The sequence below is a fragment of the Taudactylus pleione genome, unplaced genomic scaffold, assembly GCF_031769625.1.
Source record: "Taudactylus pleione unplaced genomic scaffold, aTauple2 ptg000660l, whole genome shotgun sequence".
NCBI classification, from domain to species: domain Eukaryota; kingdom Metazoa; phylum Chordata; class Amphibia; order Anura; family Myobatrachidae; genus Taudactylus; species Taudactylus pleione.
This window is the reverse complement of record NW_028285062.1, coordinates 987,394-1,011,772: the sequence shown is the minus strand read 5'-3', so window position 1 is coordinate 1,011,772 and position 24,379 is coordinate 987,394. Positions and strand designations below refer to the sequence as shown.

General features: G+C 51.0%; 1 protein-coding gene across 4 annotated transcripts in view; it reads left to right on the top strand.

Moving 5' to 3' along the window:
• DGLUCY (D-glutamate cyclase) overlaps positions 1-24,379 on the top strand; it is a 110,003-nt gene that overhangs the window by 6,603 nt on the left and 79,021 nt on the right. For all 4 annotated transcript variants that reach the window (XM_088455546.1, XM_088455545.1, XM_088455548.1 and 1 more), the window contains exons 2-5: positions 5,318-5,432; positions 20,298-20,451; positions 20,531-20,729; positions 21,487-21,637. In XM_088455546.1, the coding sequence (XP_088311672.1) occupies positions 5,330-5,432; positions 20,298-20,451; positions 20,531-20,729; positions 21,487-21,637 (607 nt within the window). In that variant the 5' untranslated portion in view covers positions 5,318-5,329. The remainder of the gene's footprint in view (positions 1-5,317; positions 5,433-20,297; positions 20,452-20,530; positions 20,730-21,486; positions 21,638-24,379) is intronic.

The following is a 24,379-nucleotide window of genomic DNA, read 5'->3' as shown; positions in this document are numbered from 1 at the left end:
CAGGTGGGTGTGACCAGTGCCAGGTGGGCGTATACACCTTTTGCACTATCAGCCCCAATGTTTCTCTATATTCATAAAAGTATAAAACATTTTGTGATGAAAAAAGAAATATAATTTCTGATTTATGGCCGACAGTGTGGAGAGCTGGTCGTCGTCATATTATCATGATGATGGACCTATTTTTATGTGGGGCCCCAGGGCTATTGTCCCATCCGCCCCTTTGTTAATCTCCTGATTACAAAATGTGAGAATATTAGGGGGGGGGGGGAATTAAATTCCTCGTAATCGATTCCAGTTCCCCCGGGACCGTGGGGTGAAGGCGCTCTGACTGTGATGGAGCTTAGCTGCTGTGGTGGAGGGTCCTCCGTCCTCAGAGCGCTGGTGTAGTGCGGCTGGTCTGGGATCCCTGCTTTGTCCTCCACAATGTGGTCAGGATTTATGTTGCTGGAGCACCCTCTAGGCAGGCGCAGTCCCGCAGTGCTTTTGGCAATATATGTCTTTTGGTCAGCTGACTAGTGACATCAGCTGGGCGCCATGATTTCATTATTGTGTCTAACGTCTGTGCACTATACTTAACGGCAGAGTATCCGGTAACTTCTGTGCTCCAGCGTTATAGTTATTAGCATCCTGCCTATGTATGGAACCAACCTGCCTAATCGTTCTGCACCTCTGTGACCCAGACTGCAGCCTGTCTAATCGTTCTGCACCTCTGTGACCCAGACTGCAGCCTGTCTAATCGTTCTGCACCTCTGTGACCCTGACCTAAGCCTGTCTAATCGTTCTGCACCTCTGTGACCCTGACCTCAGCCTGTCTAATCGTTCTGCACCTCTGTGACCCAGACTGCAGCCTGCCTAATCGTTCTGCACCTCTGTGACCCAGACTGCAGCCTGTCTAATCGTTCTGCACCTCTGTGACCCTGACCTCAGCCTGTCTAATCGTTCTGCACCTCTGTGACCCTGACCTCAGCCTGTCTAATCGTTCTGCACCTCTGTGACCCTGACCTCAGCCTGTCTAATCGTTCTGCACCTCTGTGACCCTGACCTCAGCCTGTCTAAGCGTTCTGCACCTCTGTGACCCAGACTGCAGCCTGTCTAATCGTTCTGCACCTCTGTGACCCTGACCTCAGCCTGTCTAAGCGTTCTGCACCTCTGTGACCCTGACCTCAGCCTGTCTAAGCGTTCTGCACCTCTGTGACCCTGACCTCAGCCTGCCTAATCGTTCTGCACCTCTGTGACCCTGACCTCAGCCTGTCTAATCGTTCTGCACCTCTGTGACCCTGACCCCTCAGCCTGTCTAATCGTTCTGCACCTCTGTGACCCTGACCTCAGCCTGTCTAATCGTTCTGCACCTCTGTGACCCTGACCTCAGCCTGTATCTCCGTTGTGAACCTGTAATGTGACCATGACCTCTGACTAGTCTTATTGTTCTGGATCAGTCCCTGTGACCCTGACCTTTGCCTACTGGAGCTGATTCTGTACCTCGCCTGCACCCCCACATTGTCTAAGGGGCAGTCAGAGGGCCACGACCCGCAGGCTTCCGGCAGCAAAGTCCACCCCACCTTGTGGTAGTTCTTGTTGAATACCCAGGGGGTCTCAGGGGTCTGCACCTTGACTCTGCCAGGCGGTAACCCTGGTCTGACAGCAGCTAATTCCCAGAAAGTGGCACAACGACCTCTATCTTTGTATATGTCTCCTCGCACCCCATAGATATGTGCAGTACAATTAGCAAAGATTTTCTGTCCTAGAAGACGGTCGTGTCCAGAACACATCGCTAGGAATGTGATTCCCCCTTTAGGATTTAAGCGGGGATACAGAGCGCATATAACCCACCCCCATTTATTTATACCTTGCACCCACATTCACCTACATCACAATAACACACACATACTGCAGTGACGCTGCATATTCTTGCCTCCGGGCCATTACCTACTCACTGATGATTGTGCCCACTGAGGCTGGGTGCAGTCGCCTGAATTCGCCTGTCGCTGAGTGCGGCCATAGTCTGGACAATGTATACACATGATCTGTAGCTTTATCCCCAGAGTACTGCCAGCAGCCTATGTATTACTGTGTAACCAGTTAGTTAACAATTGATACTTGGGAGTGAACCCTTGGAACACAATAATACACAGTGCTGTCCTCAGACTGAGCTGACGCCTCTCATGGATTTACCTGTAGAGTCATCGTCCCAGGTAGGTTACACAGTAAGACTGATTCTGCAGTGCTGATGTACACGTAGGTGAGTGGTTTTTTTACACGACTGCGCATGTGCGTAAATTTCTGAAAACCCCAACAGCATGTACATGAGTGAAACAGTGTGTGCGCACATAAGTACGTAAAGTGATGGCGTTCTTGTGCGGTGACTGGAAGGTGACTAGACGTGCACGCAAATAAAGTCTGTCTCATGGGAGTAATATGAGAGTGACGCAGACGTGCCAGTGACAGCAGCTGAGTTCTCAGACACACAGCTTCAGCCATAGGAGACCGTGGTCAGACGGAGAAGCCGCACCTGTCATAGAGCTGGCGATGGTGCGCCGATGGTGGCGAATCACCGGCAGTGTGTAGAGACGCAGAAAGTGGGCGTATCAGTGCTTGCACATTCAGACGCTGGATACTACACCAGGGGATGGGCTGACACTAGCGTTTGCATATCATCGCAGCCGCGACTCCAGCAACAGACGCTAGGGCGGACGCAGCAGCCGCCATCTCTGCATCAGGTGTTAATAGAGATTTAGGGGTTTATTTACTAAGCTGTGTTAGGAGATAAAGTGAACGGTGATAAGGTACCAGCCAATCAGCTCCTAACTGTCATTTTTCAAACGCAGCCTGTGACATGGCCGTTAGGAGCTGATTCGCTGGTACCTTATCACCATTCACTTTATCTCCTAACACTGCTTAGTAAATAGACCCCTGTGCGACACAACGCCGGTATAACATCTCTGCTAGTACAGCTCTCAGTCACTTATATGCAGGTCAGTATATATTACTCCTTGTGCGAGCGTATTATCAGCCTACCCTCGGCCCTTTGCTGGCCGCATCCTAATGCCGGGAAATCCTGGGGAACAGGTAAAGGAACCAAAAAGTGAATTATATCTGTTCTCTAATGTTTCATTTTTGGGGGACTAAATTCCATTTGTGATGCAAGTTTATGCCCTGATCCGTCGCTAGGGGGCGCTCAATGCTCTAATGTTCAGTTGTATGAGAGTCATTATACCTTTGTAGCATTTTTTTGGTTTTTCTGTTAGTGCCTTCTTACCCTTGTAGATCCAGGATGAGTAGGAATAAGTAACGGTACAAGTAGATATCGCAGCGACGGATACGTCTTATGGCAGATCTTGTGTTTGCTGGAGGTCGGGTAGAGCATTAATGAGATGATGATGTGGGCTAACCCCAGCACTACCTACTTACCATTCATTGGATTATTGACCCTTCTAGCTGATGAGACAAATTGTTAGTGTGACGATTGTATTATATCTAGTTGTGGGAACCTATTTCCATTAGTTAATTGACTTTTCCATTTGAACTTCTGCAGGAAGATTCCCCTAGAGGGGGAAAACTGCATCAGACAATATTCCTTCTTGTGTACATGACATGTTACATTATTATATTGTGTACACATAGGGTATTACAGATTACACTGTCAGACCCTTAGTGTTCATTCTAGCATCCTGCACCTGTCACAACTACTGCAGTTCTTCTTTCCTGCCTGGAGTGTTGATCTGGTGCTTCTAGCACACTCAGCTAGTGCAACAAACTGCTGAGACACATACCACAGTGTACTAGAAGCACCAGAGCAGAGAGTGACACCCCAGGCAGGAAAGAGTAACTGCAGGGGATGTGACAGGTGAAGGGTGCTAGAATGAACACTAGGCCCCAGTGACGCTATTGTGGGGTGTAAGTGTAGACACCTGTGTGCTAGAAGTGCACCTTGCACAAATGTCCGGCTGTACACTTACATATATATATATATATATATATATATATATATATATATATATATATAATAAATACGCCTTAATACGCACATGTACTCTGCGCTTGTGCTTCTTCCGCTAAATGCGCCCACGTGTGATGCAGTACCTTCTGTATCATTGTACTAATCCCATTGTTCTCAATATGGAAAACACCTGTACAAATAGTCTTCTACTTCCTGCAAGTGAAATAGTCTTATTGTAATGACCTTCTATTAGACACTGTAATACTTTCTCAGAGATATATATATATTATATATTATACATGACCCCAATCTCTCTTCCTCTCCTCTCCTGGCTGTGCCAACAGGCACATGTAACACTTTTGGGTCAGGCTGGCAAATTATGGCATTGCCACCCTTTGTATTCCCTACAGAGTTACTCCACAGTGGGCTCATTTTGGCTCCATGGCAGAACAGCCTAATACTCCGCAATAGTACAGGAAGATGCTATTGATTTTGTCAGCTGAAAAGCGATATTACAGCAGTGGATACATTCTACACCCCCTCTCTGTGAGAATGTTCCGGACTGACTGGCTGGGGATTACATATAATAACTTGATATCTCTCCAAAGCTTGATACATCTCTCCCTATGGATGGAATTCAATTGCGCCCGATCGCCCATCTAAACTGATGGACCGATATTCAATTATCTAAGTTTTTTTGCACATGTTACGCCCAAATATATCGGGTTTAGATGCGCAAAGTGGCTAAACCCATCTAAAGTCCTACTTAGCGCACTCCAATGGCAGTTTGGCTGCACAAAAGAGGGACTTATCGCCGATTTCTGCTCGACATCTCAGGAGGCGGCGAACGGGAATCGCGCATTTGCACCCGTCAGCTGAAGGGCGCACAAGAAATTGGCAGCACGTGAATACGATAGAATTCTCCCCTATGTGAGCCCCTTGCCATGGCTGTCATTCCTTACCTGGTTATAGTTTCTCGTTAAGGTTTTGCCAATTTGATCCTTGCACCATGATAACGCCTTGTGTGACTTGCTCCCTGCCGCACTGAGGTATTTAGATACTGTATATTTCCTGGGATATACATCTAAGGGTCAGTTTTATTATTCCAAATATTCCCAAAGGCTCTATACGTAGTCCCCTCTGTCTCTTTACACCTTGTGGCATGGAGATCTCCCTACTCCTTTGGTCCATGGTCTCTTCTCTCTCAGAGCACTGGGGTCAGGGGTACGATTCTAAGTTGGGCTCAGTATGAGCGGAGTTTGTATGTTCTCCATTGAGGAATAGAATGCATATATATTACTGTCACCTGAGCAGAGGTCATGGCTGTGACAGGTGTCTCTGGTGGTTTCTGTGGGTTTTAACACATGGTTTGTTTACTAGGAGGCCACGGGTATGGTCTGCCTCCATGCGCTGAGGTCCCTCGCTCCAGCCGCTGTCCGAGGTCTCATCCGACGCAACAAAATCAATGTCCGCAACACATCGGGGATGTCTGCAGGTAAGAATCACTGTGTATAATGCTGGTCAATAAACGTGTTCAGCGGAAACGCAGCCGGTTATAAAAGGTAATTATTATTTTCCTGTTGGCATAGATATTGCTCAGTATGAGGAACGTACGTAAATGACAAAATCAATTTCTTGTATCATCCAGGAAAACGTTGGTTTGTACAAGAAGCTACATACACACACATGCAGCATTTACCTGAGTATCTTCTACTGCGTTTTTCAGACCATAAAGCGGAATTTATTATTATTCACAAGCTGGGTAAATAATGGCCTGCGTCCTATAGGTGTCCTTAAATCAAAGCGGCCGCCATTACTAACACATGAGGTATGATCCTAAGGTGAGGCACCATCACTGCACAACCTCATACCTCTCTCCCTGGGGTGGGATGGTATGGTCCATGTGAGTTACACAGGTATATATCACCATTGATGTGATAACGGCAGCTATGGTTGGTCAGAATTCTGGTGCAGACATACTACAAGCTGTACAGACCTGGCCAGCCCCAACTTACAGAAAACGTATTCTTGAAACCAATGGTACATATGAGCGTGTCGGAGACGTGTGTTGTCCTTATCTGCAATTACTTTGTGATCCATTTGTGTTTTTTACGAATGTCCAGTTATTATATACAAGCAATGTGGCCGCTGCTGTCCTTTAGTAGCATTGACATTTTATTTGCACTATTTTCTGTCCAAGAAAACAGAGTGTTGCAGCTCCCATAAGTGGTAATAATTCAGATAGGCACCGCAGGATAACTGCTGTACATATATTACTAGCTGCAGTGTATGTGTGTGTGTGTGTGTGTGTGTGTGTGTGTGTGTGTGTATATATATATATATATATATATATATATATATATACACACACACACACACACACACACACACACACACACACACACATACAGAAGTGGTTTTAAACTCTTATGACCGGGTAATATTGTTTTTATTATTATTTGATATGATCTTTGTCCTTTGTGGGCTACCTCTCTGCACTGTGCGGGAACAAACCCATTTTAGTATCTGTGCAAATGTGATATTATTGTGAACACATAATGACGTTACACGGGTATCATATGCACAGAGGACAGATGCAGGAAACAGAAGTACAAACTCCAGAAATGGTGACTTGGTAAATAATTAGAGACTCAGGCCAATGTACAACTACTGAGATGGAGATTAACCTTTTCTTGACCACCAGCGCAGTCCGGTATCTATATATCAGAGAGTATGTAGAATCGGCGCGCAGATGTGTATTCCGTATCCTGATTTATGTCAAATACAAGTGCAAATAGTTGAAACGTGCGTCAAAATCTTTCACACGAGAAATAGCTGTGTTTGGAGAGAGTGTAAAAATGATTTTTCTACTTCAGGGTCCATAGGGGGTCCACAGGGTTGACCTTGGGGTATAGCTGGATCTGGATCCACGGGCACCACGCAGTGAAAGCTTTAGCTCCCAGGATGCACTGGGTCCATCCTCCTCTATATCCCGCCCCGAGCCACAGGCACCTCATTTTAAGTTTGTGCCCGGCCGGAGTCGGGTCACCGTTACCACAGGGGGGCTGATTAACAGCCCCTAAGCTTTTTTTTTTTTTTTTTGTCGTTTTTTATTTTTATTAACTTTAAAGACTCTTCAGAGCGGCAGCGTCGGACTGTTCACCGGACGTCCAAGCTGCCGCTCCTACACCCCGCCGGCACCGCAACGCCAGTACAGATCTGGGGATCACGGTGGGACCCCAGAGTCTGTGCTAGCCGGGCTCTGGGGGATCCCTAGACTGCTACCGGATCGACAGGGAGCAGGTAAGGATCGCATTCACCGCATGTGTATGATGCAGTCTTCTGCCTCTGGTCTCTGGGGACAGACTGGAGGCGCTGGCAGTGGCCGCGGGCCCCGCCTTTCCGGAGGCATACCCCGCGCGTCTACTAGACCACCAGGGAATGCGGCAAGCGGGAGCCGGCATCCCGGGGTTAATAGCTGGCCAGGGGAGGCAGCCTTTCCTGTTTAGTGGCTGCTCCCCTCAGCTCAGCGCGCCTTTCCGCACAGGTCTGGTGTTGCTGAACTGTTCTCCGACGGCCACTCCTCCTCTCAGTTCTCGGGCGGCCATCTTTTTCTCTGAAGTGGCAGCGCTGATCTCCCAGGCTGATTTGTGGACCAGTCCCCCTGTGTACCTCTCCCCCTGCTAAAGGACAGTGTATACAGCACTATAGCCCTCCCAGACACTGAATCTGGGCGGTTGATTATAGTGGTAAAGGTGCAGTGAGTATTACTTCTGCATTGTATGTGACACTTGCTAGTGCTGACTGTCTGTGCTATTTTCTAATCACTGTCAGTCCTTGCCTGTCCCTTTCTCTCTCCTACTGCCCTAACAGGTGTGTGTGTGTGTGTGGGAAGGGTTGCTCTGTAACCTCACTTATATAGATTCAAGTATTTGTGAGATTTGTCACATACAGTTGTTTGCTACACGGTGCCATGTCTGTGGATCGGCGTGTTGCACACTTGTGGGTTTACCAGTGGTCCGCTTTTGTGCCTCCCAATATATTATATTTATATATCTGTATATATTTATATTTCTACTTCAGGGTCCATAGTTTTCCACAGGATACCTTGGGGTATAGGTGATGATGTCAGGCATCGGGCACCATAGAGTAAAGTTTTCAGCCTCCCAGGATGCACTAGGGTCCCCCTCCTATACCCCGCCCCCGAGCCAAGGCATCTCAGTTTCGTTGGTGCCCGGCTCGGAGTCGGATGCACCTGTTGAGAGGGGTGCTAAGGATAGCCCTGAAGTTTTCTTCAAGGCAGCTGTGGCTGCACATCTGGAAGTACAGCATGGACAGTCATTCTTCACGTCCATGCTGTCTTCCCTACACCCCGCCGGTACAAGAACGCCGGCACTGATCCGGGGATGCTGGTAGGCATCTGGGGTCACAGCGGTGACCCCAGATGTTTGGGACCATGGCCGGATTTAAGGGGGACAGCAGGTAAGCAGTGGGGTCCCGCGGTGGGTCCCCGCTGGAACATGGTCCGGAGTCCCCAGGCAGGGGGCTCCCTGGGGACTGGCTGCAGCGTGGAGCCAGGTTACAGACCTGCGCTTCCACTACCCCCCTGGGACAGCGGACCGCAGCTGAGCGGTAGCGCTGCGGCGTCCCAGGGGTTAAATGCATGCCAGGGGAGCGCGCCTTCCCTGTACACAGCCGGTGCCTCCCCCGCTGCACACAGCCTCTCTGTACTTGCCGATTGGCCCTGTGGCAGCGCTCCTCCCCCAGGCCGGCCTCCTCTCTGCTCCTCAGTGGCCATCTTTACAAGAAAGCATGGTGGACGCTGAAGATCGGTGGCATCGCGGTCTGGTTTCCCCGGCATACCTCTCCTCCGTTGGAACAGGTCTGTGTATGCAGCGCTGTGTCCTACCAGGCTCTGTGTCTGTGTAGTTGAGAATCAGCGATCAATTTCTTTGCATTGTATGTGACTGCTGCTAGGGTCTGCTGCCTGTACTTTCACTTTCTACTGTCAGCCATTTTACTGTTCCTGCTCTTCCTCTGCTAAAGCTCTTGCGGTGCGGTGATTGCAGGGTGGTTCTCCCACTATACTAACGAGTATCAGTGAGAGGGGTCACATACTTACCATCATGTCTGAGAGTGATTTTCCTCTCCAGCTTCTGTGTACTACGTGCAAGGCACCTATAGCGGAGGGGGAGGGTAACGCGGAGGGGTTATGTCGGCAGTGTTATTTATTGGCGCGACCAATTACTGTCACGGCTCCGGTACAGGAACCGCCCTGGGCTTGTTTCGCTAAGGCGCTTACAACCCTAGTGGGCCAGTTAGCTCCACCACCTGCGTTTTCTCAGATGGGATTGTCCCAGCAGTCAGTGGTGTCGTCACCCATGCAGGGGTTCCCGAGACAATTGATGGTACCCCACAGTCTCCCCATTTCCCCTCCTCAGGTCTCTCAGGAGCCTGCGTGGGTTAATTCTCTGACAAGTTCTGTACAGCATTTGTCAGACGTGTTACAAGGGGAGTCTGTGTTGCGGCCTCACAAGCGGCCGGTGGCGTCTGTCCACTCCTTATGAGGATGACGAGGGGACGACCGATGATGGGGGAGATTCTGGATCTGTCGGACCAAGAACCTCTCCATACTAAAGAGTCGGACGCTAAGTCCAAGGTTTATATTCCTGGCCTTATTCGGGCAATCCGCACGGCTTTAGTTATTGAGGATGATGAACGTCCGGTATCAAAATCCAAATATGCCTTTTTCAAGGATGTTAAGGGTGACGCCACAGTGTTTCCTCTTTCGGGTCAATTGGTGGACCACTTAGAGGAGGCGTGGAAACATCCTGGCAAACGGTATCAGCCTCAAAGACTCTTAGCAGTGGCGTATCCGTTTGCGGACAATTATTTTTCTAAGTGGGAATCCCCGCCACAGGTGGATTCCCATGTGACACGCCTGGTCCGAAGTGCCACGTTGCCCATGCCCTCCTTAAAGGATGCCACGGACTGTAAGGTGGAGATCTGCCTAAAGTCCATTTATTCCCTCGCTGGGGGGGCAGCCAGGCCGGCTATGGCCATTTGTTGGGTAGCCAGAGCTATGGAGCGCTGGGCAGATAGTTTAGAGGCGTCTTGCGATTCCGACTGTTCGGCTGAACAGACCGAGTTGATAGGCAATCTCCGGGATTCGGCCACTTACATTAATGAAGCGGCTTTAGATATCAGTACCCTGACTTCTCGGATTTCTACGCCAGCTGTGGCGGCTCGTCGCACCTTATGGTTGCGATCTTGGAAGGCGGATCCTGATTCCAAAAAGGGCTTGGAAGCTTTGCCTTTTAATGGAGAAGTCCTATTTGTTCCGGATCTGGACAAAATTGTAGCCACGCTGGCGGCAGCCAAATCGGCATGTCTCCCGTCTGCTGCAGTTCCTTCCAGTTCAGGTACGTCATCCTTTCGACTTTACAGGGCCCAGGGTAGGCCTAAAGCACAGTCTTTTCCCTGACAGGCTGGCCCCAAGAAATCGGCCAAGCCCCGGAAGCAGGCCTGGAGTACCAGACGTCCGGCCCCTAAGTCCGATGACAAACCTGCGGCCTGACGGTCCGGACCTCCCTTTGGGGGATCCCAGAGTGGGAGGCCGCCTGCTACGGTTCGCCCAGTGTTGGTCGGTAACTACGACAGACAATTAGGTTCACGAGGTGGTTTCTCACGGGTATGCCCTCTCCTTTCGGCACAGACCCCCATCCCGATTCTTCACCACGGGTCTTCCATCAGACCGGAACAAAGCCACGGAACTGCGGAAGGTTTTGCACACTATGCTCCAGGCTGGAGTTATAGTGCCTGTTCCTTTCTCCCAGAGGGGCATGGGTTTCTATTCCAATCTGTTTTTGGTGCAGAAACCCAATGGGGTCGTACCGTCCGATCCTCAACCTCAAAGCACTCAACAAGTCCTTGCGGGTGCCGAGGTTTCGGATGGAGACCCTATGGTCCATCATTCTGGCGCTGGAACCAGGGGATTACATGGTGTCGTTGGACAAACAGGACGCTTACCTGCATGTCCCTATTCTTTCGCGCCATCAACAGTTCCTCAGGTTTGCAATCCGCAACGATCACTTCCAGTTCCGGGCGTTACCTTTTGGCCTGGCGACAGCACCACGTGTGTTCACCAAGGTTATGGCTGTCATGGCGGCTTCCCTGCGGCTGCAGGGAGTCCGCATGTTGCTGTACCTAGACGACCTTCTGTTGGTAGCAGGATCTCCGGAGCTCCTTCTACACCATTTGGATCTGACGATTGCAGTACTGCAACAGCACGGCTGGTTGTTAAACTGGCAAAAGTCCATCCTGATCCCGTCTCAGAGGATTCTGCACCTCAGAGCCTTGTTGGACTCCAGTCAACAGAGAATCTTTGTGACTGGGGAAAAGATCTCTGCCTTGCAGTTGAGGGTGCGCAGTTGTCTGCAGAGTCGCCGTGTTTCTCTTCACTCGGCAATGAGGTTACTGGGCTCCATGTTGTCCATATTCGACATGGTGGAATATGCCCAGTTTCACTCCAGACCTCTGCAGCAATTGATCCTGTCCAAATGGAATGGACTGCCTCAGAGTCTCAAATCCCAGACGATGGTGCTCACTCCGGAGGTTCGCCTGTCCCTTGCCTGGTGGTTGCAGACGACCCATCTCAACAAGGGTCGTCCGTTTTGGGTGGCGAACTGGGTCCTATTGACAACTGACGACAGTTTTCGGGGCTGGGGAGCGGTCACCGTGGCCTACATAAATCGGCAAGGAGGAACCCGAATTCGGGCGGCACTCGTAGAGGTGTCCCGCATCCTGATCTGGGCGGAGCGCAATCTCCCGGCCATATCAGCGGTATTCATCCCGGGAGTCCTCAACTGGGAGGCCGACTTTCTCAGTCGCCAGGACGTTCATCCGGGGGAATGGTCTCTGCACCAGGACGTCTTTCAACTTCTGGTGGACAGGTGGGGTCTTCCAGAGATCGACCTCATGGCGTCACGGCACAACAACAAGTTGCCGGTGTACGGGTCTCGCACAAGAGACGAAAAGGCGTCTCTGGTGGATGCTCTGTCCGTCCAGTGGACGATCTGGTTTGCTTATCTCTTTCCTCCGTTTTCCCTTCTTCCACAGGTAATCCGGAAATTCAAACAAGAAGGAGGGACGCTCCTTTTGATAGCTTCCGTGTGGCTCAGACGGCACTGGTTCTCAGACCTTCAGGGTCTGTCCGTGGACATTCCTCTGCGGTTGCCACTACGACCGGACCTACTGTCACAGGGTCCTTGTCTTCACGTGGACCTGACTCGGCTGTCTTTGACGACGTGGCTGTTGAGACGGCCATGTTAAGGTCCAGGGGGTTTTCCAGCTCTGTAGTACGCACTATGCTGAGAGCTCAGAAACCGTCTTCTGCAAGAATATACCATCGTGTGTGGCATACATTCTTCCAATGGTGTCGACCGAGAGGTTATGCACCTCGGGCGTTCCGTCTGTCTTGAGTGCTAGCCTTCCTACAGGCGGGACTAGACCATGGGCTTCGCCTTGCTTCTTTGAAGGTGCGGGGTCTGCCCTGTCTGTCTGGTTCCATCGTAGGATTGCTACAATCCCTGATGCGCGCACCTTTATGCAAAGTGTTCTTCGAATTCAGCCGCCATTTGTTCCACCGGTGGCTCCTTGGGATTTAGCTGTGGTCCTGAGGGCTCTCCAGGGACCGCCGTTTGAACCACTGGGCTCAGTGGATCTTAAATGGCCGACAGCTAAAACAATTTTCCTTCTGGCCATCGCTTCGGCCAGACGTGTTTCAGATTTATGGGCTCTCTCTTGTAGACCCCCTTTCTTGATTTTTCATGGGAACAGGGAGCGGTGCTGCGCACTCGTCCTGATTCTCTTCCCAAAGTTGTTTCCCGTTTTCATATCAACGAGGAAATCGTTGTGCCGGCTTTTAACTCACCTGATCTTTCAGTGGGTGAGGCCACTTTGGACGTTGTGCGGGCCTTAAGGATTTATGTTGACCGCACTTCTTCGTTTAGGAAGTCGGACGCCTTGTTTGTCCTCTATGGCTTCCGTAAAAAAGGTTGGCCTGCTTCAAAGCAAACTTTGGCAGGTTGGATCCGTATGGCAATTTCAGAAGCTTATCTTCATGAAGGCCTGCCGGTTCCATCCTCTGTGAGGGCTCATTCCACTAGGTCTGTGGGTCCTTCGTGGGCAGCTCGACGTGGTGCCTCTGCAGTCCAGATCTCCAAGGCTGCCACGTGGTCCTCTGTACATACCTTTTGTGAGGTATTTCGCGTTTGACACCTTTGCCTCTCAGGATGCTTCCTTCGGGCGGCGGATTCTCCTTTCAGCACAGCAGCGTCCCCACCCTAGAAGGATACTGGGAAATTCCTGAGGACTCTGACTCCTGTCCGGGAGGTGGAAACCAGGTCTTCTATTAATGTACCAGCATTGGTTAGGACGGTACAATCCTTTCTTGACAAATCAAAATTCCCAAATTTCAAACCGGTAAAAATGAATTCAGCTGTTTTTCCTCTCGCTGACCAGTTGACTGACCACATGGCGGAGGCCTGGCAGTCGCCTAGTAAGAGGTTCCAGCCGCAGAAACGTTTGGCCTCTAGCTACCCGTTTCCTGTAGGTCATTGCAAGAAGTGGGAATCCCCGCCTGCGGTGGATTCTCATGTTACTCGCTTAATCAAGAGCGCTACGCTGCCTTTGCCTTCCATCTCCTCCCTAAAGGATTCCACGGACAGGAAAGTGGAGACTTACTTGAAGTCAATCTATTCTCTCTTGGGGGCTGTGACCCCTCTGTCTATGGCCATCTCCAGAGTGACTAAGGCCATTGAGAGCTGGGCCAATGTGCTTGAGGATAACCTTGCTGAAGAAGCTCCTGAGCTCCAGAAAGCTTTGGTGGGACAGATGAGAGATGCTTTGGATGCCAGTCTGTTGACCTCCAGGGTCTTGGCCACAGCTTGTGTCTGCTCACCGCTCTTTGTGGTTACGCTCTTGGAGGGTGGATGCTGATTCCAAGAAAGGCCTGGAGGCCTTGCCCTTCAATGGAGAGTTATTTTTTGGTCCAGACTTGGACAAAATTGTAGACACCACAGTCTGCTTTTCTGCCTTCAGCAGCTGTGCCTTCCAAGGCTAGAACCTCTGCATTTCGGTCCTTTCGTACTCAAGGGAAATCCAAGGGTCAGTCCTTCCCCAGGCAAGCGGCCGCCAAGGCAGCCGCTAAGCCTAAGAAACAAGCTTGGAGTGCTAGACGCCCTGCTTCCAAAGCAGAGGATAAACCCTCTGCCTGATGGGACGTGTCTCCCTCTGGGGGATCCCAGAGTGGGAGGCCGACTTCTTCAATTTGCCCAGTGTTGGTGCAATACCACCACGAATACGTTGGTACGAGAAGTGGTCTCTCAGGGGTACGTCCTCTCCTTTTGTCACAGGTCTCCCCACCAGTTTTTCTGCAAGAGTTCTCCATCGGATGAAGCCAAGGCCTTGCAGATTCAGGAAGCCATAGAGTCCTTGCGGAAAGCAAGGGTTATTGTTCCATTCCCGCTTTCTCAGTGCGGGACGGGTTACTACTCTACTCTGTTTCTGGTTCAGAAACACAATGGGTCTCATCAGCCTACTCTCAACCTGAAGTCTTTGAACAAGCTCCTCATAGTCCCCAAACTCAGGATGGAAACTTTGCGTTCCATCATTCTGGCTATGGAACCTGGGGACTACATGGTTTCCCTGGACATCCAAGATGCATACCCTCATGTTCCTATAGCACCTTCACACCAGCTGTATCTGCGGTTTGCTATATGGCAGCACCACTTCCAGGTTCAGGCTCTAACCTTAGGCCGCTCCTCGGCCACAAGGGTATTTGCCAAAGTGATGGCAGTCATGGCTGCCCATCTTCTGAGCTAGGGTATACGGCTTCTACCGGATCTCGTCGACCTCCTGTTGCTGGCGAGTTCTCTGGAGGTACTTCTACAACCTCTACACCTGACGATCACTTGTCTGCAAGTGCACGGGTGGCTGATAAATTGGAAAAAATCCTCCCTAATTCCCTCGTAAAGGATGGTACATTTTGGAGCCCTTCTGAATTCTCAGCAGCAAAGGATCTTTCTAACTCCAGAAAAGATCTCCTATGTACAACTACGGGTGCGCAGTTGCCTGAACAGTTGCAGAGTGTTGGTCCACTCGGCAATGCGGGTTCTGGGGTCCATGGTGTCGGCATTCGACCTGGTGGAATATGCCGAGTTCCATTCCATGCCACTGCAGGGGCTGATTCTATCCAAGTGGAACGGGTTACCACACCGGATCAGAACTCAGATGCTGGTGTTGTCTCCGGAGGTGCGTCTGTCCCTATCTTGGTGGCTTCAGACATCTCATCTCACCAACGGTCGCCCCTTTTGGATCGCAGACCGGGTTCTCCTGACAAGAGATGCCAGTCTCTGGGGTTGGGGTGCAGTGATGGTTCACTCTCCCTTCAGGGCCGTTGGACAGCGGAAGAAGCAATTCTCCCGATCAACAGTCTGGAAATTTGGCCCATGTATCGGGCCTTCCAGTTGTCAAGTCACGTTCTTCACGGAAGAGCTGTGCAGGCTCAGTCCGACAAGTACATCAACATCAAGGGGACACTCGCAGTCGGGCAGCATGACAGAGATGTCATGCATCCTGTCTTGGGTGGAGTGCCATCTTGCAGCCATCTCGCCAGTGTTCATTCCAGGAGTCCTCCCCTGGGAGGCAGGCTTCCTCAGCCGTCACGACGTGCATCCCGGGGAATGGTCGCTTCACAAAGAAGTGAAAAAGTGGGGCCTTCTGGAGGTGGACCTCATGGCCTCCCGTCACAATCATAAGTTGCACGTGTTCGGATCCAGGACAAGAGACGCACAAACTAGTCTGGTGGATGCTCTGGCGGTCAGGAGGTCCTTCCAGTTTGCGTATCTCTTCCCTCCGATATCCCTTCTACCTCGGGTTCTTCGGAAATTCAATCAGGATGGCGGCAAGCTTATGCTGATGACTCCAGCTTGGCCCAGACGTTCTTGGTACTCAGATCTTCGGAGTCTCTCCATCGACACTCCGTTCCTTCTGCCTCAACGTCCGGACCTGTTGTCTCAGGGTCTCTGCCTTCATCTGGACCTGGGCCGTCTGTATTTCACGGCATGACTCTTGAGACATCCATCTTAAGGTCCAGGGGTTTTTTCTAGCTCAGTCATTTGCACGATGCTTCGGGTGCATAAGCCTGCCTCTGCCAGTACTTACCTCAGAGTGTGGCATACTTATTTTCGCTGGTGCGCCTCGAGACTTTACGATACCTAAGTGTTTCGTGTTTCTAGGATTTTGGCGTTCCTTCAGTCTGGTTTGGACCTTTGCTTACGCCTGTCTTCTCTGAAGGTTCATGTCTCCACACTGTCTGTGTGGCTTCTTTACCAGATGTCCACACCTTTTTCCAGGCTGCTCTCAGGATTCAGCCTCCCTTTTTGCCCCCAGTGGCTCCTTGGGAGTTGGCGGTGGTTATTTGGGCCCTCCAGGGGCCTCCATTTGAACCCCTTGAGTCTGTGGAGCTCAAGTGGTTGACTTCTAATACTCTTTTTCTCCTGGCGCTTGCTTCGGCGCTTTCCTGTCGTCCTCCCTTTCTGACCTTTCACCAGCACAGGGCAGTGCTTCGCACTCGCCCTGGTTTTTTTGCCTAAAGTGGTTTCTAAGTTTCACATTAATCAAGAAATTGTTGTGCCGGCCTTTCAGTCACTTGACCTTTCGGCTGGTGAGGCTTCCTTGGATGTGGTCCGTGCTCTCTGAATTTATGTGGACCTGACTAGTTCTGTTCGGAAGTCGGATTCCTTGTTTGTTCCACTTTGGTTTTCACAAGAGGGGTTGGCCGGCCAACTAACAAACTTTGGCCTGTTGGCTTCGTTTAGTTATTTGTGAGGCTTATACACAGGAGGGTTTATGAATGGAGTAAGGGGAATAGGGAAATGATTGCACAGGAATGAATAATTAGTGAGAGGTGTAAAAAACAAGAAAAAGGTGGTGCAGCCCAGGAGTAAACTATATCAGTAACAAAGGGTAGAGAAGGAAAGACTCCATATACGGGGCACACTCCTATAATATTGAGAGTTGTAAATAAAAACTTAAAATTTTATTAATATTCATTAAAATAGACAAGGAAAAGATGGCTAGAGTAACCTATCAAGGTAAATAATTAAAGGACACAACAAAACAACAGAACAAAGGGGAGACAAATTCTCCAATTCTAGGAGATCACTGAAACGTTTCTATAGTAACTGTAGGCTCTGATAGAGCCAAAATCACTCCAGGGCTTGCGGCAGCGAGACCCTACCGCAGGGTCTCGTCGCCAGCCCGATGGTCGCGATGGTCTTGACCATCGCGACCATCATCATGGACGTTCGCATAAGCTGTGGGTGGTAACCCACAGCTATGCGAGCGTCCAGGAGGACCCACCAAAAAAAACCAAAACTCCCTGATTCAGAGCCGGCGCTCGTTCAGACCGTCCGGCTCTGAATCAATAACAAAGGTAAGTTCTTACCATATCTCTTGTTTTTTGATCCTTACATATGCTGAATAATTTTACTTTTTCTTATAAAATTTTGCAGTGTAAGTGTATGTGATATATGTAACGTGTTTGTTCTTCACCAGATCCTCCAAATTGTGCTTAGGTTTTTTTTGTTAGTTTTAAATTCCTGTGAAGCCTGAGCAGTACTCTGTCTCTGCCACAAGATGGAGCCCGTGCTCTTGTAAATGAATATTAAACCAGGGTTTCATAACCTGTGGGTTGAGAGACCTAGATGGGCCCGTAATGAAACACTACTTCTCCGGGCATTGTATAGGGGGCACTACTACAGTGGGCATTTTATAGGGGGCACTACTACTGTGGTCATTATGTGTAAGGGACACTACCACTGTGGACACTGTATAGGGGACACTACTACTGTGGACATTGTGGGCGTTGTGTATAAGGGGCACTACTACTGTGGGCATTGCATGTGAGGGGCACTACTACTGTGGGCATTGTGCATAAGGGGCACTAGTGTGTGTAATAATGTGAATAAGGGACACTACCATGTGGGGTGTAATGTAAATAAGATTGTGTTACTGTGTGGCGTCATTTGAATTGTGGGTGCTATTGTGGCCACTCCCCTTTCTTGAGACCACACCCCTTTTTGCAGCTGTCCCTTTATAAAGAATGGGAGGGAGGGCACAAATGTATAGTTTGCTGTGGGGCGCTGAGCACCCTAGCACCGCCCCTGGCTGTGTAATTGGTTTGCTAAGCAGACATGCAGTCATTTTGGTCTCAGTGGGAAATGTAAGACCCGTTGGCTTAGCGCGTTTGCAGACTGTACAGGTCCTTGTCTTCTAGTCGCGGTGGCGTCAGCCTGCGCGTCATCTCCTGCAGTTTCAGCAACCGTCACATAGACCGTGATTGCTGGGAAGGACTTTTACACTGTAACTTAGGGTCACTGTAATTTAGGGTCACTAAAGTTTTTTTTTTTCGTTAAACCCTGCTATGGATTTTCTAGCCATAAGGGACATTGCACTTCAGTTACCCACAGGCGTTAATGCCGGTCACCATGTGTATGCCAATCACACTATATATGCCAGTCACCCTGTATAAGGCCGGTCACCCTGTATAAGGCCGGTCACCCTGTATAAGGCCGGTCACCCTGTATAAGGCCGGTCACCCTGCGTAGGCCGGTCACGCTGTATAAGGCCGTTCACACTGTATATTGCGGTCACCCTGTACAGGCTGGTCTCACGGTTTATGCCGGTCGCCCTGTACAGACGTTGGCAACCTGGGGCACTCTCTAGCGGGTGTAGAACTACAACCCCCAACTTGCCCCTGGGTAACGGACACAACACAGCTGGAAGTGCCGCACTCAGGAGGGAACCTTCCTTACTCCATCATTCCCCCATAGCACCGTTCCAACATAGCACACTAGCCCCGTTCCCCCCTAGCCCCGTTCCCCCATAGCACCATAGCCCCGTTCCCCACTAGCCCCGTTCCCCCATAGCCCCGTTCCCCCATAGCCCCGTTCCTCCCTAGCCCCGTTCCCCAATAGCACCATAGCCCCGTTCCCCCATAGCACCGTTCCCCCCTAGCACCGTTCCAACTTAGCACCGTTCCCCCTAGCCCCATTCCCCCATAGCACCTTAGCCCCGTTCCCCCCTAGCCCCGTTCCCCCATTCCACTATAGCAAGATTCCACCGGGAAGCAGTCAGGAAGCCGATGGACGGAATCCCGACCGTCGGCTTCCCGACTGTATAATCCCGGCAAGGGTTAAATGACAGCCGTCGAAATACCGACTCCTGTCATTTTCCCTATGTCGGGAGCCCGACACCTGGCTTACCGATCAAAGGTAAGCCGGGTGCGGACAGCCACGCGGGGGGGGGGCACTTAGGATTAGGCACCCTCCCAGGAGGTTAGGTTTGGGCTAGGGGAAAGGAGGGTTAGGCACCCCCCCCGGGGGACAGGTTAGGCAATGGGGAAGGGGGGATTAGGGTTAGGCACCCCTAAGGGAGGGTTAGGGGGTAGAATAGGTTAGTCAATACTTACTTTTCGACGATCAGGATTTTCACTGCTGCTGGGATGCCGCTGTCGGGATTTGAACCATGCCATGCGGCCAGCGGTAAATCATACTGAATCCATTCCACCATGGCACCATTCCACCATAACACATGCCCGGACCATTGTATTTTATTTTATCGACAAGACACCAATGTTTAAACAATTTGGTATTTCTGCAAACTGTGATGAGTACAGGTAACCCAACTCCCCACGCCTCCATTAATTACCCCAAATAACGTCTTTTATGGAAAAATATAGTCAGTGCCAAAGTCTACATTGGTGATTTATTCTTCAGGAAAGTAACATTGCATTATGGCGGGATGTAACATTACATTATGGCGGGATGTAACATTACATTATGGCGGGATGTAACATTACATTATGGCGGAATGTAACATTGCGTTATGGCGGGATGTAACATTACATTATGGCGGGATGTAACATTACATTATGGCGGGATGTAACATTACATTATGGCGGGATGTAACATTGCGTTATGGCGGGATGTAACATTGCGTTATGGCGGGATGTAACATTACATTATGGCGGGATGTAACATTACATTATGGCAGGATGTAACATTACATTATGGCAGGATGTAACATTACATTATGGCGGGATGTAACATTGCGTTATGGCGGATTGTAACATTGCGTTATGGCGGATTGTAACATTGCATTATGGCGGATTGTAACATTGCGTTATGGCGGGATGTAACATTGCATTATGGCGGGAAGGTCCTGCCCAATAACTAGTAACATGAAACGTCAGATCAGAGGATGTGGAACCTGATAATTTATTTATATGTTTTAGGCTATAACCAGGCCAACGTGGTGATCCTACAGAAATCCCTGGCAGATGACTTTGAGAGGTTCTGCCAGGCCAACAGCGGCCCTCTCCCCCTGCTGTACCGCAGTGCCCCCGGTGAGTGGCAGTGTCCCCCGCTGAGCAGTGACTCTGACATCCGGTGAGTGATCCCCCTGTCGGGCTCCTCGTTTATCTGTCTGTGGTGCGTTTGTCATGTTCCCACCTGGATTATGTTGTAGGACAGACTGCCTTCAGTATCGGAGGTATGAGCATGGCGTCTACACTGGGACTGTCACCAGCCTGGAGACTTACTCTGAGCAGCTGAAGGACATGGTGACCTTTTACCTGGGCTGCAGTTTCTCCTTTGAAAGTGCCGTGCAGAAGCTGGGGGTCCCTGTGCGGAACGTGGAGCAGGAACGGAACGTCAGCATGTACAAGGTAAGGGGTGACTGCGCTGTGACCCCGGGTAATGGGGTCTTTGTCTGAATCTGACCAACCTGGTCAATGTGTGCTAGCAGCCACATGCTGTTACAGTAGATCTGTCATTCCATGTCACGTGGACCAGGGGTCCTCACCTGACCATCTCAATTGCACCCACGGGATGTAATCAGGAAGCTGGCTGTCGAAATGCTGACCACCAGCCTCCCGACTGTGAAATCCCGGCATGGGACTAGTGATAGGCGTCTAAATACCGACGCCTATCATCAGCCCTACGCCGGAATCCCGACGCCCGGCATACCGATTGTAGATAAACCGGGTGCCGGGGGTGGGGGGTTAGGGGGCGTTAGGATTTGGGACTCCCGGGTGAACTTAGGGTTAGCACCCCCCTGGGAGGGTTAGGTTTAGGCTAGGGGAAGGGGGGCTATGGTCAGGCACCACCGGATGGAGGTTAGGTTTAGGCACCCCCTCGGGAGGGTTAGTTTTAGGCACCCCAGGGGGGAGGTTAAAGTTAGGCACTAGGGGAGGGGGGTTAGGCACCCCTAAGGGAGAATTAAGGGGGGGGGGCAAAGGGAGGGTTAGGGGTGTTACTTACCTTAGTCTGGATCGACGTCGGTATCTCATCCGCCGGGCTTAGGTCCGGTGGTGAGCATTATACCATCTCTGCATCTGGGGGAGCTCTCCGTATAGGCACAGGGAACAACGTGTTATATCAGGTCCCTCTCCTGTTGTTCATTCTGGGCTCTCTCTCCTGCAGACTGTGGTTCCCTGCCAGGCGGTGGGTCAGTTCTCCTGCAATCTGGTGGTCACCATGAGACCGATTCCTCAGGACAAGCTGCTCGCCGCAGTGATAGCCACACACCCTATGGAGAAGTACCACGGGGCACCCGTCCATATTGGCTCCTCAGGTCAGAAGTCCTCATAACCATCTCATTATAATGTAATGTATATACATCACCTCATCCCAACTTATCATTTATACCGATGTCATATACAGGAGATTATACAGATATTAGCACCACTTGTACTTTAAAGATTACTATAAGATCATCTGTCCAGTCTGGCTGGTCGGACCGTTAAACTGGTAATGTATGGGAGCAAATGACAATCCGCCATTTGTTCCCATACACGGGCGAACAGACAAATTTGGTTAAGTCCTTTTGATCTATCCAGTATCTCCGGTTTTGTCGGTTTTGCTGCTTCCTGCTCCTGTGAGTGTCCGTGAACAGCCGTGTGGATTCCCTCCCCATTATTAGTAGCCCTGGAGCGGTGCGCCTTCTCACTGCACCCACCATTTACAGCCTGTGAGGCCAGTTACCTGCTCTTAGCGTTACCCAACCCAACAGGAGACACAGAACACTGTGGGCCTGATTCAGAGCCAGACGCTCTGACCAGAGCGCTCGCTCTGACTCAGGGCCCTCCTACCTAAACTTGGAGCGGCCTCTCGGACGCTCGCATAGCTGTGGGTTACCACCCACAGCTTATGCGAGCGTCCATGATGATGGTCGCGATGGTCTTGACCATCGGGCTTGCGACGAGACCCTGCGGTAGGGTCTCCCTGCCACAAGCCCTGGAGTGATTTTGGCTCTATCAGAGCCAAAATCACTCCCACTGACATCACTAGTGATGTCAGTGGGGCCGGACCCAGACGGCAGGCGTTCCCATGGGAACGCCTCCGTCTGGCAGCCACGCCCCGGCACACCCACCAAAGGGGGCGTGCTGTCAATCAACATCGACAGCACGCCCCCTTTGGTGCAAGACCTGGAGCGACGGCTTCCCCGTCGCTCCCGGGGTCTTGCGCATGCGCACTAGGGCACCATCGACCTGCTTGCGAGCGTTCAGCGCTCGTGAGCGGGTCTGAATCAGGCCCTGAGTCGGGTTATACTTAAAAAGTTTTCTCGATTATCTGCTTCAAATCCTGCCCCCGCGGTGCTTCCCTGTACTGCTGTCCCTCCTGTGGAGGCTATTGTCCCCACCTTTCAACGGGTGCACCTGGCAGTGAAAAAAAAAAGGTCACCGGCGAGGTGCAGGTAGACAACAACCTTAATAAGGTCCTTATATGTCCATACGTTCTGACCGTCAAAAATATGAGTGAGTGCGATGGTGAGGCAGAACATTGCATCTCCACTCTGCAGGATCCCACGTCCCATATGTAATGTCAACTCTGTGATCTGGCCTCTCAGCTGGACTTCTGCAAGAAAGAGATATCAGACCTGGAGGGTCGGCTTTGGGGAAATTATTTTAGTCTTTGTGGATTTGCTGAAGCGGGTGCTGAGGGAGCAGAGAAGTTCCTAGAAGACCGGCTTGTCCAGGTGTATGGTCGGGATGCTGTGTAGTGAGTGCATCACCCTCCCTGTCAGTCACCCCAGCTGGGAGCTCCTTCTCAAGAATGCTTTGCTCTTCTCTGCTCTGTTTGATACGTCTGCATGGATATGAAAACCACTCTGTTTCTATCTAAGCTATGGAGGTAAAAGTCACTCCCAATTCGCTATTGTCAAGCGCAAGCTCCGGGATCTACACCTCCCATACCCCATGCGTTTTGCCGCCCAGCTTCGTGTTACGGATGGAGCTACACACTCCTTTACCTCCCCGCAGGGCGTCAGTAACTGGCTGAGGCAGAGACTTTGAGCTGCACGTTGACTTCTATGGTTGGCTGCCTTTTACTAATTGTTTTTCCTGCCACAGTTGCTGAGCTGGCTGCCTGCCTGTCCTGGACTGGTGCCTGATGCTCGCGGGCCTGGTTTTCCTTGGGTTCCTGGCTCTCATTAAGCATTGCTCTGACCATTCTGTATGTATATATTGTCCATGTAACTCTGGGTCTCATTCAGACCGGCTTGCAAGCAGGTCGATGTAGAGACCCTGCACACGCGCAGTGGCCGCACTGCGTGTGCGCAAGCCCCGGAGCGAGAGAGAAATTCTCTCGCTTCGGGGCTTACTACAAAAGGGACGGCTGTCGATGGTGATCGACAGCTCGCACCATTTTGTAGGCGGGGCGGGGGGGTGGCTTGCCAAACGGAGGTGTTCCCAAAGGAACGCCTGCCATTTAGGGGTGGCCCCACTGACATCACTCATGATGTCAGTGGTGAGCTTCCGGCTCTAATAGAGATGAAAGCTCACTGGGGCTTGCGGCAGACGAGACCCTACCACAAGGGTCTCGTCGCAAGCCACAACCTGGCCGCTCGCTAAAGCTGCCTAGCGAGCGGCCAGGAGGCCGGGCCGGAGAATAGATGCGGCCGCCCTCATTCAGAGCGAGCGCTCGCTTTTTTCGAGCGCCTCTGAATGAGGTCCTCTGTCTTACTGTGCGATGAGAGACAGCTGTTGGAAATGCTCTTAGTTTTTTGCAGGACAGCTCCTGCTAAGGATAGCTTTATTGGTTCAGTTCCTACTTCCCTGCCCGCTGGGTACACACTTAACGATGTGCAGCGGGTCCCGGCGGGGGTGTCGGCATCAGCAAGTGTATGCACACTTGCCGATGCCGGGAGTGATGGCGCGACAGCAGGTGCCATGCTGCATGCAGGTCTGACGGGCGATGTCGCTGACGACGCATGGGAACGCGCATCATCACTGATATAGCGTGTGCACACTGGCCGATTTTCCCGATTATAGTCTGATCCGCCGAAAGTAGGAGTTGCCTGCTCCGGCTCCTTCTG